Genomic DNA, 16245 nt, shown 5'->3' on the forward strand with positions numbered 1-16245 from the left:
AAACAAGCATTGGACACAATAAACATGCAAGTCAATACAACTCGAAAAGTACAAGATTGAATGTGTCTTGAGATAGTCTGAACGAAGCTCACCATGGTTATGTAAATGTGGGATTGATTAAAGGGCTCTGTTACTGCATAGCATTAAAATATGCAGGTGTCTGTGTTGTGTCCACTCCCTGCCAATTGGTCAAAGACAGGCCAAAAGCTCTTGTTTCTATGCAGTCTACGCTTTATTGAACATATGCAAATAAGTACAGATGGAAAATAAAGTCAAAGCTTTTTAAAAACAGGCAAACAAACAGTCTCCCTTTCAGCGGTTAAATACAGTACAATTTGTGCAATACAGCACCGAGTACAATGACATCCTTCAAAGTCATTCGTGGAGTTTCAGTTGATTTTTCCCATCAATTCTACATTCCACAGTTTTGTTTAATGGAAACCGCTCTTATCTCAAGTGCTCTTGAAGCACTCTGACATGGCACCAATGCTGGTGAACATTGCTTCTGGAACAACACTGGTCAGCAACCTAAACATCCTTGTTTAGATCACTGACCCTTACTGGAACTTCTCTTGTGTTCTCAGAGAAAGCAACAGCAAAACCAAATGTATAAAGAAGCCTTTGTACCAACAGATGTGACACCATATTTTGGCTAAATACATACATCAAGCTGCTTAACCTTAGGAGTTAAGAATTACAGATAACTGAAGGTCAATTAAGTTCATCAGCTGATTATGTACTGCACATGAAATAGATGTAATTTGTTGTTTGGACCACACGCATGAAGTATCACCAAAAGCATCACAGACCGAAGGCCATACTGAGTGAGGACAGACTACCTCATACTCAAGTACATTAAGTATAACTCGTTATGTTTATTGTACATTTAAGCAATATTTACATACTTAAAACATCCCTTTGTGGGTTGCCATATGTGTGTATTTCAAATTGCAATTATTTCCACCATCTCTTCACGTTAGAAAGCGAAAGGAGAGAAGTTATAATTGAAGAATGCAACACAAGACTTGTAAATGAGAGTATGAGGTCATCACAGAAAACCAAACTTAAGTGGTGCAACACTTGGTGAATATTCTTTGTACTTCAGCTGGAGGCTGAAAAGTCACCCACTAGTCTTGAGTGCCTCATAATACATACAAGAACCATGTTGAAATCTATCTGCTGCACGCAGATTAAATCAAGGCAAAACACACAGAGGAACAAGGAAGGCGAGACAAAGGGATGGAGTTTAAAGACAAGACAGATTTGTATTTAACCATCATCAATGGATACATGTGCAACCATAAGCAAAGCTTGTCCCAGATATCATCATCTTCATAAATAGTATATAAATGAGTGAATTGCTTGTAAGGGGTGAGAGGAAAGGAGATCTTCTCAGTAGGAGCGGATGGCAGGAGGGACAGGGGCACAGACCTGCTCGTCCAAAGAGTGGTCGATAACAGGGCGGTACTCCAGGGTCACCTGTGATGAGACAAGAACAATGGATAAATCACATATTACTGACTATTCAGGCCTGCAAAGTTAATAATAGTTACTACAGCAGCCTGCTGTAAGTGTTACAACACACACATTGATTGGGATTGTACCTTTCCAGTCTTAGAGTCAACGTAGGACATAGTGTGCTTCCTCCAGTGCTGCTCGTAGGGCGCCATCTCCTGACCCTCCAGGGGCTTTGAGAAGTCGAACTCATCAAGACGGTCCTGGAATATATTAAAGAAAATCAATATCAGCTGCAATAGAGAGTGAGAAGTTATGTACCCAGTTATCCACGAACACAAAAAGAAATACAAAGTCAGTTTAGAAAAGAACAGATCAAGCGATGGAATGAATGTTCGGAGCAAACAGTGGGTGATTGATAAGGTAAGCAGAGAATAACAGAACGAAAAGGAGAACACTGACAGAATGGTGAAGCAGAGGAAAAATCACTGCAAAAACAAAACAATGGATAAAGAAAACACAGAGTACAAAGTATGGTCCAACTGACCTTGAAGTCCTCCGCGGCTCTCCTTTCTCTGCTCAGCAGAGTGGATGGTCTGGATGGCGTTCAGCATCAGATTCTGCAGCTCCAAAGTTTCCACCAGGTCTGTGTTCCACACAATGCCTGGAAGAGAGAGAGAGCGAGAGAGAGGGGGAAGTCATTTTATCACTTACAGTGCTTCACAGGGTAATACTGCAGGAGCAGTTTGTTTGTTTTGGTTCCGCCCTACAAGGTGTCGCAGCTTCTAAATGACTCAATCACCGCATGTCCGTCAACATTTAGAAGTTTTTTTCAACCGCTTGGCTTTTGAGTACTTTTCAAACTATAGTTTCACAATTTTGTTACAAAGGTAACGCACATCACATTTGCAACACAAACCTAGATCTTCAAGAAATGCATTGTTTTTGTGAAGCGTGCTGGAATCAAGTCCGTCCCTGTAGGCGTCCATTGAGCTTGAACAAATGACTGAAAGCCATGATGAATACTATGGCACCTCTTTGCAGAAAGATGCAGAAGGAACTGTAAACAGACAGTCACAGACAGTGGCGCATTACCTCTGTCAAAGGTCTTGATGTCATCCATGGTCTGGTAAATGGCGTCCATCTTGTCGCATCCCTCCTTCAGAACAGAGCCGGTACGGAACACTGCAGCATGAGCCTGCATGGTCTGTAAGGGAAGAAGAGACGGATGATTTAAGTTTGTCTGTAGAAGTGTCCGTTTGATCAGGTGTACCTACACTTTTGTTAAACGCATTTCCAAATAATGTCTCTAATGTTAGCGACCTCATTTTGTTTGTGTGTACCTTCTGCATGTTGAGCCTGATCTCGGAGGTTCTCATGCTTCCATTAGCAAACCTCAGCTTGTCCAGGTTGGCCACAGACTCCTCTCCTGCACTGGGCATCAGAGGGGACAGTTTCTCTCCTGAAGAGGAAACAACAACAACACCACCACCACCAGAGTGAGCAGGTAATGTGTACTACTGATGTCAGATATCCTGTCCGTAAAGCTCTTAAATGTTGACAAAGTATTGGTGTTATTTGATATCTAATATGTATCTATTTTGATTGATACAGACATTGTTGTGTCAAATGTGAAAAAAAAACGAATCAAAGCAGAACTAAAGAGACTCTTCATTCTAATTAAACTAATGATCAGAGGTCATCACCAGGTTTGTGCTCCTCGCCGATGGTGAGGGCGCAGGCTCTGCCGAACACCACCAGGTCAAGCAGAGAGTTGGCACCCAGCCGGTTTGCACCGTGGACACTGGCACATGCCGCCTCGCCGCAGGCATACAGTCCAGGAACTACCTTGTCGCTTCCGTCGGTATGAGTAATCACCTGTTAGGAAAAACAAACAAAGGCGTGTCACTTTGTCGGTGAAGTACTTAAAAGAGTGAGGAGGAGATGCGTGTGGATCTACGCGACTGTGCACACTCTACCGACCTGTCCCCTGTAGTTGGTGGGTACTCCACCCATGTTGTAATGAACGGTGGGCAGGACAGGGATGGGTTCTTTCGTGACGTCGTCTCCAGCAAAGATCATGGCTGTCTCTGAGATACCAGGCAGCCTTGTGGCCAGCTGCTGGGGAGGCAGGTGGTGAAGCTGAAGGTGCACGTGGTCCTTATCTGGACCAACACCCCTGAGGGAACAAAGACAGACAGGAATAAAGATACGATGTAAGTGTGTGCATGGATTAACACTTTTTTGCATGCAGTTATATCTCACACACGTATATATTTTGTCCTTACCGGCCCTCTCTGATCTCAATGGTTATGGAGCGGGACACCACGTCTCTGGAGGCCAGGTCTTTGGCATTGGGTGCGTAGCGCTCCATGAAGCGCTCTCCCTCACTGTTGATCAGGATCCCTCCCTCACCACGGCAACCCTCTGTGATGAGACAACCAGCTCCGTAGATCCCTGTAAAGGTTCACGTGTTAAAAAAAAAAAAAAAAAAGGGACACGGTTCAGTTATTCTTTGTGAATATGAATATTGCAGTCTCAAAATAGCCGTGTTGTAGTCGGATAACTTTGAGCTTAATCCTGGGTTTTCAGTACAACAATTGTGTTTTATGTTCGATACCTTGTTCCTTTGTTTGTGTTGATGAACACAAACAAAGAATGTTTTAATAGTAAACTATTAAAAAGCAGTTATCTTTGCAATGAAAATACTTCATAGTAATAACATCATCCTCAGTATGATTGATGTCATAGATTTGAACCACATTGCAACCAGAAAGAAGCATAAAGTCAACACTGAACATAAAATCCTCAAAACTTTATTGTTATGAAACAATATTGTCTCAATAAAAACTAAAATGTGTGCGTTATTTACTTAACAGTGGTAAGTATATTTACATTAGTGCTCAAATTCATTCAGTGCATTAGTTTAAAAAAAAGGAATCAAGATCTTTGAAATATAAATCTCTTGACTTCCTGACAGCATTTTACCCAATCCCTTCAGCCTTGTTTAGCAGTTTTATTATGTTCTACAACAAAAAACATTTGGATATTATGATTTTGGGTCTCGTCGTTCAGTGTCGTGTACTCACATTAAAGTGTCAGTTTTAAGGGCTGACTAATGAGAAAGTCGTAATCATTCTGATGGCATACTCCAGTCTCCACAGTCAAAGGCTTTTATGGATCCCTTCGATATTCAAACTGTATAAAGAAGGTATGCTGCAAAGTTGGTGCATCACATATAAAAAGATGAGAAAACTCTGCAGTGGCTGAGCCTTTGGATTCCTCCTACAGACCACATCACAGGGTGACTGAGGAGTCTGGTGTCAAATGTCCAGCAGGAACAAAAATAAAGTGACCACATGTCTTTATTTAACAGCAACCTGTTTTTGGATCTCAATGTAAACAGAGAGGCCTGAACAGACTCATGGATCAGCCCAGAATTGGGGAGCAGAAATAAATGTATGCCAGACCGACTCATGAACTTAAAAGTCCTCAGAGTGTAAATAAACAAGATACATTACTGTCCCATATAGTAAATGGGACAACAGGCATTGAATTAATGCACTAACAAGTTGTCCAAGCATCACACCAGAGGTAATTAGTCCTTACACCTCTCAGTGTCTCTTAATACGTCTGTGGTCAAATTAAAACGCAGAGGAACGGAGAATGGCAATAACTGAGAATGAAACACAGTCGACACTATTAGTGTCAGCACCCCTTTACAGCGTGACAATAAAATAACGGACTGTGAACGTTCATTGATAGAATACATTCACTAGTTGACATTGCTATAAATCAGGGGTGTCAAACTCATTTTCACTCTGGGGCCACATCAGCATCACGGTCGCCCTCAAAGGGCCGGTTGTAAATGTAAGACGGTGTAAATGTAACTACGGTACTCCTAACATAGTTAGTTTAGTTTCCCGGGATATCTGTGACTTCCACAACACGTACTTCCAGTTGTGTGATTTCTCCTCCGCCATTGTTTCCTGTTGCTGGTGCAAAATGCATTCTGGGATATTTGGCTGTCCCAAGTACAGACAAGTCACCTCTGATGCATCCCGGGTAAAATGGGCAGAGCGAGCCACATCCGGGCATTAGGGCCGTGCTTGGCTCGATGTGAACTTTGAATTGGAACAGTACTTTGGCTGAGACTGATGATGTTTCAGTACAGAGAAGTACGCATGTTGAGAAACTTGTTGGAAATCCTCTTTATGGGCTGTTGCATCTCCTGTCCACCTGTTGTGATAGTTTTAATGTCGGCACACAGACAACATGCCATCTCATCACTTCGACTTTCTATCTCATAATTTCGACCATGGGGATATTTTTATTTTCACATCTAACTTTAAATTTTTGTAAAAAAAAAAATATATATATATTTTTATTTCTTTTTTCTGGCGGATTCGCGGGCCACATAAAATGACGTGGCGGGCCGGATCCGGCCCGCGGGCCGTATGTTTGACACCCCTGCTATAAATAATATAGACATGTCCGTTAAGTATGTATGTATAGCTGCTGGTATGCAGCCTTTCAAAATAAGATTCTGCTTTTACTTTGCTGCCTTCACGCATCATTCGGACAATTTTACGACTTGGGTTTAATAAGTTATTTTTTCTTACCAGTGGGATGGAACTGTACAAACTCCAAATCCTGGCAGGGCAGGCCAGCTCTGGTCACCATTGCATTTCCATCTCCTGTACTAGTGTGGGCGGATGTGCAGCTGAAATAGGTTCTTCCATAACCCCTGTAAGGAAAGATATAACTCATTTCATACACTTTTGTGCTTTGTCTCATATTGACTCTCGGAAGTCGCAACACAAGGAGGGACACAACACCAAGTTCGATTCAAAAACCACAGGTGGCAGTTTATTACAGGACATAAATAAACTGTAATGTGCAAATCAAACTGAAGACCAGGGTCTGGTGCCATGCAGATGAGAGAGAGAGAGCGAGGGCGGAGCTAGGAGGCGCTTATATAGGTAACCCACATCCTCATCCAGGTGCCCTCAATCACTCGTCAGGGAGCTGCACCTAGAACTCAAAAGACACAGAATACACACACACGCACACACACACCCACCCACGCATGCACAAACATTCACAGCAGGATATAGAACCATACGTAACAATATGAGCAAACTTTAAAAGTCTGTTGCTGCTGTTAGACAGGTTCGACCCAGCACTGGTGTGGCGAGTGGATGTTTGTCTCATTAAACTGAATTTCAATTTTAAGAACTGAATGTGGAATTATATAGAGTTGGATTTTCAGTGAGGATCAAATAGTTTCCGGGCAACTGAATTAAATTGCATTCAGTTTCAAGTTTATAGGAATTCAGTTTCTATGACACATATTCCTGCCCATACATAATCATCAAAACACCATTTTCATAGAAAGAGTTAAAGTCTTAAATATTGTGTTTGTATTTTTGAATGGTTTACTGAGACAGCATTTCGTTGTCTCAGTATTTGTACTCAGATTACAGTTGAATCTAATCTAATCAACAGGGTGAAGAAGAGAGAGGACATCATTGGAGCCTTCAAGATGGAACCACTCTACCTGAAACATGAACACCAGGAGTCAGGTAGTCATTTCACTTAAAGTGTTTGAATCCATGATCACAGATCAGGTTGGATGAATCTGGGGTCTACTGCATAACATAGTGACAAAAATGAACAGTTGTGACCTTGTTTACTGTTCATATTGTGAGGAAGGTGGTTAGTGTGCCCATTTGAGCCAAAATTCACACACATCCGATTCAACAATAACTGCTGAAGCGGGGCACCATGCTCTTAAAATACAGTGTCGTGTAGCTTAAACCAGATGAACACAGGCATGAAGATGAATGTGTGACAACTCGACAGGTGTGTGTGAGAGCGCTCTTGTACTTCTATGTTTGTGAGGACTTATGTGAGTTTTAGAGCTTGAGAGGGAGGATTTCTTTGTGTTTAGACTTAGTTTTAGGGAATGCATTCTGTCAACAAGGTTTGGGATTTGTGAAAAAAGTGTGTGTGTGTGTTAACCAATGTTGGCTTCTGTGAGCCAGTTCTGTAATTTTCTACCTGTCGTTAAGCTAATTTACTGTATTTGTGACTTCATGTGATTATTACACCCTGTCACCGTCCGATCTGTCCCTGCTGATCCGTTCTGTGCATCTTAGTACCCAACCCCTACTCTGCTTCTGATTGGCTGCTGAACGCTAACGTTAGCCTATACTATGATGCTGACCGGTGCTTCAAACTAGAAGTCTCCCCTCACCGCTAGCCTCTCCAGCCCTGATGAAGTCTCCAGATTTTTACTCACAAAAGTTGAAGAGTATATTTCAGACTTATCGATCATACATAGGTGTTAGAAAAATTCACCCGAGACTGGTGTAAAAATCATTAATCATTGGACATTTATTCTTTGCAAAGACACATGCCTTAAACACGACAGAGGACATGAGCTTCTGTTAAATGTATAACATTCTTTAATCATTTAAACACATACTAATTAGTCATTTTGATTTTTCCCAACAATAGGTTTGATAATAATAATAATAACAACAACAACACGCATTATTCTTATTTTTCATATTCCCATATACGGGTCTACCTGCAAGGCAGACTTAGTGGACGTTCTTGCACATACGCAAAACAGATGGGGCAGCTAGGACAGATTATGAACTGACACATCATTAACATCATGAAAATCATCATCAAGATCAATCTTCAAAATGAGGATGAATCACACTTGACTTTAAAAAAAAAAAAGAATTTGATTCTGTGTCTATATGTATCCACATCTGCTACAATGGTGTGTGCTGGTGTATATGCTCCTAGCCTGCAGCTGGGATCAGAGCTGCACTATAATTTGTCTGACAGACAAGCAGACAGAGAGAACGACAAACAGCTACCTCCCACCACTCTGAGGCACCTTACAAAAGCCTTTTGCTCACACAATCTGGACTATTCAATCTAATTAGTGGGTATTAGCAGCAGCTAACACAGGCCCCATTCTGTACAGATGAAATATCTGTTGCCAGTGGTCTGTGTGGACTGACAGTGCTGTGATCAGTGACATACTGTATAGGGGGTGGGCGTAATGACAGCAACACCTGGACAGTAAATACAAAATAGCTTTACAATGGATAATGTTATGAAGCTGATAATGCTCAATTTCAGAGCTTTGTTGATTCAGCTTCATCGGTGCAAGTTGTTGTTTCCTCTTTTGTTGTTTCAGGAGAAAAAGGGAAATTGCTCTTTTTTTGTATGATAATCTAATGACGAGACCGACCCTGGAATAGATTGAAAATGCACCATTCACAATGTTCAAGATTACTTTGTGATGTGACATTTTTTACTGATTCCTGTACTGTTTCTTCCTTCAACAGGGCTGATCACAGACTATCGGGTAAGATGAATCAATGTTAATTATGTTTCTACAATTTGCTAGTAATCAAATAATCCCATCACGTCAAATTTGCAGAGGTTAAAGCTATAACCACTCTCCTACTCTCTTCCTCTGTCCTGAAGCATTGGCAGATTCCACTTGGAAGAAGATTTCGCACTCACTAAAGATGTGGTTTGTCTTCCGTATGTATGGGCTCCATGGCCTGCAGGCTCATATACGAAAGGTAAGAGACCAACTGAATGATCCACCATGTGTCTGTGCCCTTAATGGGACAGTGTGTATGATTTGGTGGCGTCTAGCGGTGTGGTTGCCGATTGCAACCAACTGACTGCCCCTCTGCTCATCACTCCCCTCCCAAAGACTGTGGTAACATGAGCTGCTGAGTGCAAAAGCATGGTAACGCCGTTTGCCTTGCTCTGAAGCCATCTGAGTAATAATAACAATTTGAGTAGTGTCTCTCGAATACATTTCAGTAAATTCAGCTTATAGGTAGTGTTGATTCATAAAATGTACGAGTGCTGACAGTGGTACGCAATCTGGGTTTTACCCTTCTACCTCTTAGGGTCTCATTCCTTCTCAATCACTCCCAAAAAAATAGAAAACACTTCTGACGATCACATACGCCTGGTCTTTATGGTAAATGCCATCTCCGTTCTCCCTTCCACGCCCCACCTCATCCTTCTTAGCACTGAAGTCAGTCCACTGCCCTCCATCAGCATATCCTGTCAGTCATATGTGTCTGGCCTGCATCTTCTTTTTATGGCAACATTTTCCTACATTTCTCCTCCAATGCCCATCCTCCCCACCCATGCTTCACCCCTGCATGCGTCTGTCTCTCCCCCTCATGCTCTGTCAATCAAATAAGCCTGTTTTGTGTTTACTCTCCATTTTCAATGAAGCGGCAGAAGCAGCAGTGATCCCTGCAGCCATAACCCGTGACACACTACTATACTGTACATCCGTCCTCTACAGATGGAACAGTTTGAGCTGTGTTTTTGGTCCTTTTTTATCTTGTAGAGTCAGACAATATGTTGGTTGACCGTGGCTAAGTGGAGAGCAGGGCCGTCCTTCAATTAGAGGATCGGCGGTTCGATCCCCGACTCCACGAGTCACATGTCAATGTGTCCTTGAGCAAAAAGCGTAACCCCAAAATTGCTCCCGTAGCTGTGCCTACGCTGTATCGATAGATACTGAATTGTAAGTCGCTTTGGATAAAAGCCTCTGCTAAATGTAATGTTCAAATGGAAATACAGCCTGTCTGATGTACCGATTGTGAGTTTAGTCTTTTCCAGGAAAACCAATTTAAGTTGCTTTTTTTCCTTTATGAACTCTAATGAATTATCCTCCCATGAGATGTTAACTGTAGCATTTTAATGATAAAGGCTTTGAATGTTAAATACCTAGAATACGGTAATTATCCAAACAGCCAATGAGGTCATTATAGTATATTGGCTTGTAAACACCTCTGAGTGATGATGAATTACCGGCTGGGAATTAGGAAACAAGTTGGTGGTCAACCAGCTGGTCTTTTAGGCCAGTGTTCGATCTCATTAGAGAGGCAGGAAACGTGGAGTTGAAGTTGGTCCATATGATTGTGATCAGATGTAGTGATGCATGTTTAGTGTTTCACTATGCATTCAATGTCCAGGTGGGCTACTTGATCATAAGTGGATAAATGTGTTCGTAGGAGTTTGTTTGATCGCACATTGTCATTTGAAAATTACATTTCCAGGGAACAGATTTTGATCCAGACTATTTCAAGGTTGCCGAGTCCTGATTTTGAACTGAGCATTCTCGGCAGTGCTTTCTACCAGGATGTGTACTATACCTCAACTTGCTCTATTAATCAGATGTGTTCTGTTATCAACAGTTACAGATGGTTACATTTAGTTTATCGTCAGGGGATACACTCCAGAGAGTTACAGACTGAATCAGTTGAAAACGTCATCTGATCTCTATGGTGTATAGCGTAATGATACAGCACTGCCACCTAGTGCGAATCATCGACATTTTAGCCTTTTGTAGAATTACTTGCTAATTGTTTTCTTGCAGAAGGCCAGGCACCAGTTACAGCACATGCTCTGTTGTGCTGTATACAACCTATTACACCAACAATTTAATTAATAACCCCTCGCCCTTTCACTTGCTTGTTAAATTTACAAAGCAGTTTCTTTAACTTGAATGAACATTCGACATTGTCAGGTCTCTGCAGACTTCATTAAAACATGTGGACATTAAGAGCAATTGCGATTGTACTTTCATCTAGAAACACAGTACATTTTACAAACAGCTCATGAGTCAGAGTACATTATCTCTGTCTTGTCTTTGCAGCACGTGCTCCTGGCCAAAGAATTTGAGAGTCTTGTGCGAGCAGACAAGAGGTTCGACATCTGTGCCGAGGTTGTCCTGGGACTGGTTTGCTTCAGGCTCAAGGTAACAACATCCAACATTAAAGAACTGCGACGTGATGTTTTTTGTTGAATTTTAGTTTACATTGGCAGAGGAAAGCTAGGTCTACAGTTGATTTTAATAATGTTGAATATGGTGTGTCATAAGATGACAAACACGTTATTTATCTATTGTACTGGCGCAGTCTTTCTTACACACATGAAACTCAATTACAGGTGAGTTATAAAGCGACGAGAGAGGCTTACATATATTTTTGCATGCACTGTGATATATGAGATAATAGAAAATTCTATATATAGAACTTCCAGTTAGGAAACACTATGAAATGCAACATGACCAATAGTGTAACCTAGTAACCCAAGTGTCGAGGAAAGATAAAAATCCTGGCTATCGTAAACAATGTGAGTTCTTTTTCCTCCTCGTCTCCTCCAATGAGGGCTCCAATGAGTTGAACCAGCTCTTGCTAAAAAGGATCACCAACAGCAGAGAGATCCATCTGGTGCCTTGCCAGCTCTCTGGCCTCTTTGTCATCCGCCTCGCCCTCTGCTCATGCAGCACTGACTCATGTCACATCCAACATGCATGGCGACACATCGTGCAGCTGTCCTCTGAGCTTTTGCAAGATAATCATTGACCAAACGGCTGGAAAGGGGCTGTCCACCCTAATTCCAAAAGTAGGACCAATGTGAGGACACGAATTCTGAGTTTCATGTTGCAGATGTAAAATGTCATAAAGGGAATGAACAATGAATTCACAGCTCCCTTAGCAGTAAGGTATCTTTCCGTCTGCAGCCATGCTATGTAAGCAGTGGTCATTACGTTGTTCAGTTAATGCATGTGGAAATAACCTTTTACAAAACGTATCAATAAAAACACAAATGTGTATGAAAGGTGTTGAACACGGTGGATGTTTTGCGAAATCGTGATGTCTCTACCGGCAAAGCCGTGGTTAAATCAGGCATATGACTCTGAGGCCATAAGAGTGCACCTGTTAGACAGACAGGCTTATGTTGTCCAAAACCCCCTGCTGCACTGATGTGTACGGGTGGGCGCACACGCATTCACCTATACACACACACACACACACACACACACCCCCAGGCGTGCTTCTCGGTTCATGAGAGGGCAAGAGTTGAGCCAGCAAGTTCACACAAAGAACAAAGATGGAGGCTTAGAATTGCCTGGGAGATGAAGGGGGCAGATTGCACTTACGATTCATCCGGGAGGCCGGGGGCAGAGGCACTCGAACACGTTTGGGCCATTAAAATAGTTAATCATTAGTCTAGAGCAGCGGTTCCCAAACTTTTTAGGCCACGCACCCCCTTCTACATCCCAACCGGGTTCACGCACCCCCCCCCACAAACACACACCTTAAAAAAAAAAAGCAACAGAGCCGCATAAAAATCGGACGAATGAGAGAACAGTTTGCTCGCGCGTGGCGTTTGTTTACAAGATAAAAAACACAAAAACTCTTCCTGCACCGTGCCTTCGAAAAGGTAACGGACGTAACGTTACGAAGGTAACGGACGATTGGCCAGATTGGCCACATCTGTAGGCTCGTCTACTTGCAGAGAGTAAAACTCACTCTTCTTCACGCGACCGACCAATGTAGCCAGGATGTCTTCGGACAAAGCATCGATGCGCGCGACAGTGTTGTTGGACACCGGGATCACGTCCAACTTTTTCGCTTCTCTCTCTCCAATCATACATTCCACCATCTCTTTAACATGTTTCCCTCTCCACCACCGCCTCTCCTTCTCCCTATTACGCGGTCAGAATACCACCACAACACGCCGCCTGTCTCCGGCAGAAATGCGCTCATCCACGCACGGGAACAACACCGAGTTGTAATATATACCTCCATAACACCCCGCCACTCTCGGCTCATACCTCCCCAGCAACGAGGCACATCACCCGGTCACAATACCTCCAGAATATCCCCCGGGTAAAATCCGGGACTTGGTTTTATGGTTCCAAGCGGCGGGCGCTGACTCGTTGGCGCTGGGACGCGAGGTCTCCAGCCGCCCCCGCCGCGAGGCACCCGATCGTCAGGTCTGTCAGCCCTCGGAACAGGCCGCGGGTCAATAACTTGTGGGTGGCGGGGTAGAGGCGAGGCAGATCACAGAAAAATAATAAAGACTAGAGTATGGCAAAGATATGTTGATGAGAAGCGTATTTGTACGTCAAACACAAACGTAATCAGGGAGAAAATACGTTCGTGGTAAAACGTAATTGAGAATGCATTTTAGTTTTGGGGGAACGTAATTTTTAGGAGACAGGACTGCACCGCCATTACATTTTTCCTCTCGCGCACCCCCTAGAGGCAGCTCGCGCACCCCCAGGGGTGCGCGCACCCCACTTTGGGAATCCCTGGTCTAGAGTAATAGTAAGGGAACTTCCAGACAAAGTCACAAGACCGAGTCAGCAGTTCTAGGAAGCTGGTAGGGCGTTAAGGTCATTAGTTAGGCCTCGGGGTACATATAAATAAACTTACCCTTGACAGTGAAGTCACGGGAAATGCTGACGGGGTCATATGAAAACAAAGGCCTACCCGGGCTTTCAAAGATTACGCTGGAGTAAGGGTTTTTTGCGTAATCAATCAAGTGATGTTTGAAATTCTGTTTGAAGATATGTTTGATGTGATGTGTAGGAATCCTTTGAAGTCAGAGATCTGAGCCCCGGACGAGTATAAATAGGGGCAGTTTTGAAACAGCAGAGGAGTTCGAAGTTCGGAGGAGCGGTGAGGAGTTGTGCGGAGTCGTGTGAGCGGTGCAGGCTTCTCCGTGCGGGCTTCTGCCTGCACGGAGGTAAAACTTAAACTTTTTGCAGATCTCCGGACTTTGAGAGTCAGAGTTTTTAAGAATACTTAGAAGATTTTTTGAAGTTGAGTCAGGAGAGAAAGCTCACTCGGTCTATTCCTGCGCTGGGTGAATCATTAACTTTTTCCTCCGTAGGCTACACAGCCAGCCAGTCTGCTGGCTGAGTGAGTTTTTAAAGATCATTTGTCTGTAAACTACTCTGAAGGGGTTTCTGAATACTTAAGTGATTTTTCTTACATTTTGATTAACGATTTTTTCTCTGTATTTTGGACCAAGAGACTATACTTTGATTTCAATGCAAATAAATAAGTAACGAATTAGTTTCTTCGACCAAATCCTTTTCTTCATATTTTCTTGAGAAGCCAGCCCAGAGAGGGGTTACGCCTCAGCAGATCCCCTTCAGCCCCTGAAGTAAGTTGTGTTTGATCCAGCTCGGTACATTACTGATTGCATTCTTTACATGCACAAACCACACTGATACTTATTCTAATAATAATAAAAAAATTCAATTTTTTTATTATCGAATTAAAAATCGTGAGGGGTCACCCCCCAGATTCACGTAACAAAGGAAATAATGCAGGTTCCAGATATTACATTTTCTATCTGCAACTTCTCCCTCCATTGACTTTGCTCTTATCTCTCACTTTTTAATGATTATGCTATTGTCCTCATTGTGATGCAATCAATGGACCTGTCTTTTCTGTCTATGCCGCTTCTGTGTCTTCTGCGGAAAAAAAACATGGGTTGGTTTGTGGTGAATTTGTTGCACATTGTGTGTGTAAATTAAGTTATGAGTCAATGGGTGTCTGTAATTGTCTCTGGGTGGGTGCTCATACAGAAACACCTTTTATATGTCTGTTTCTTGACATGCTTAAATAAAGGATTAGAAATAAATAAATACATTTATTTATATATGACTTCATAAGCTAAATTAGTTGTTTCATATATAATGGCAGGCAAGGACCTATCATATTTTTGGATACAGAATTCCTATACATTCATTTAGTGTTTTATGCACTGACGTTTCCCAAAACTGTACAAGACAATCGCTCTTTCACAGTCTTAACATAATCACCCTATAGTTATGTTTCTGTGTTCAGACAGAAATAAATGATTGAATAGAAGTTTAAAAGAATAGAGTTTAAAATCTAAGTTGTGTAAGTGGTTCATATGTTTGATATTCTTTGACTGCACACTAACATAGATGTGGTTGCTATAAGATCATTCCATTACAGCATTGTGTGTACAAGGAATCTAGGACCTTCACACCCCCTACATCAGTCTCTCATCATCTACAGTAAGTTTAACTTTAAGCCTCAAGATGTAAGACTGATTTAACATTGTGTCAAAGTATGTTGCTGTTGGGTTTATCTTAATAAAGTCTACTGTAGTCTGCATAGTGCTTGGATCTCTCTATTTAAATCCTCATTAAAGATTTACAATATATTAGGGTCACGACAAAAGATTGAGAGGGTGTGCTATGGTCTTAAAAGTTTGAAAACCACTGATTTTATGAAATTGCCCTATCTGGACACAACTGTTGCGACCTCTCAACGCAACAATGGCTCGAACAGAGACTGTAACATGTTAGACACCACCACAAACGGCTGATGCAGTCAGTAGTTATGTTCCCAGTACGTTACTGAAAGAGTAGTGAAGATCCAGTCTGATGTCGTCCTGCTGTCCCTCCCCTGCAGTGTACGCAATTAAAGATGACAGGAATAGACACACACACACCTCCACGCACACACACGCACACACCCAACCAATCAACATGCTGTGCCTTCTCTGAGCATCCTAATCCCTGAGGACAAAGGCGTGTGCGTTCTATAAATACAGATGAGGATTCAGTGTTAGATTAATTCTTTCAGCCGCTGATTACTGTCAACGGTATTGGCCTGCTCATTCACTTTCATCAAAATAAATTAAGATCATTCTGCAGGCAAATTTATGGTACAAGAATAATTGCAGACTGGCATAATTTATCTATAGTACTTAGTTTGATGTGTAAAACATGTCAAAAGACAAGTCATATTGGCTGTCTTTAAGACAAAACTGTAAATATGGATGATGGTACAGTTCAGGTTCTTGCGATATCAGTAAAATATGTGCTTTTACACGACACTCTTTTCACTTTGGTTATTGTGTGGAGTGTCAGTTCCTGCACAT

General features: G+C 42.2%; 1 protein-coding gene across 1 annotated transcript; it reads right to left on the bottom strand.

Annotated features, from left to right (window-relative positions):
* Positions 1-219: 219 nt before the first annotated feature.
* On the bottom strand, positions 220-6197 carry LOC306781686 (succinate dehydrogenase [ubiquinone] flavoprotein subunit, mitochondrial-like). The gene is made up of 9 exons (XM_079274662.1): positions 6078-6197; positions 3744-3912; positions 3439-3634; positions 3162-3333; positions 2799-2917; positions 2551-2662; positions 2003-2119; positions 1605-1718; positions 220-1479 (listed from the first exon to the last, which is right to left on the bottom strand). Exons 1-8 carry the CDS (start codon positions 6136-6138, stop codon positions 1708-1710), a joined length of 957 nt encoding a protein of 318 aa, XP_079130788.1. The 5' UTR covers positions 6139-6197; the 3' UTR covers positions 220-1479; positions 1605-1707.
* Between the last annotated feature and the right edge of the window lie 10048 nt (positions 6198-16245).

This window comes from Melanostigma gelatinosum (genome assembly GCF_949748355.1).
Source record: "Melanostigma gelatinosum genome assembly, chromosome: 9".
NCBI lineage: Eukaryota > Metazoa > Chordata > Actinopteri > Perciformes > Zoarcidae > Melanostigma > Melanostigma gelatinosum.

Bases quoted from the DNA above. Each gene is read 5' to 3' on its own strand.
- LOC306781686 (XM_079274662.1), bottom strand. From the start codon at position 6,138: ATGGTGACCAGAGCTGGCCTGCCCTGCCAGGATTTGGAGTTTGTACAG. The intron at 3,334-3,438 runs GTCGGTAGAGTG...TTTTCCTAACAG, and splicing joins CCACCAACTACAGGGGACAG to GTGATTACTCATACCGACGG. The intron at 2,120-2,550 runs GTAATGCGCCAC...TCTCTCTTCCAG, and splicing joins CATCAAGACCTTTGACAGAG to GCATTGTGTGGAACACAGAC.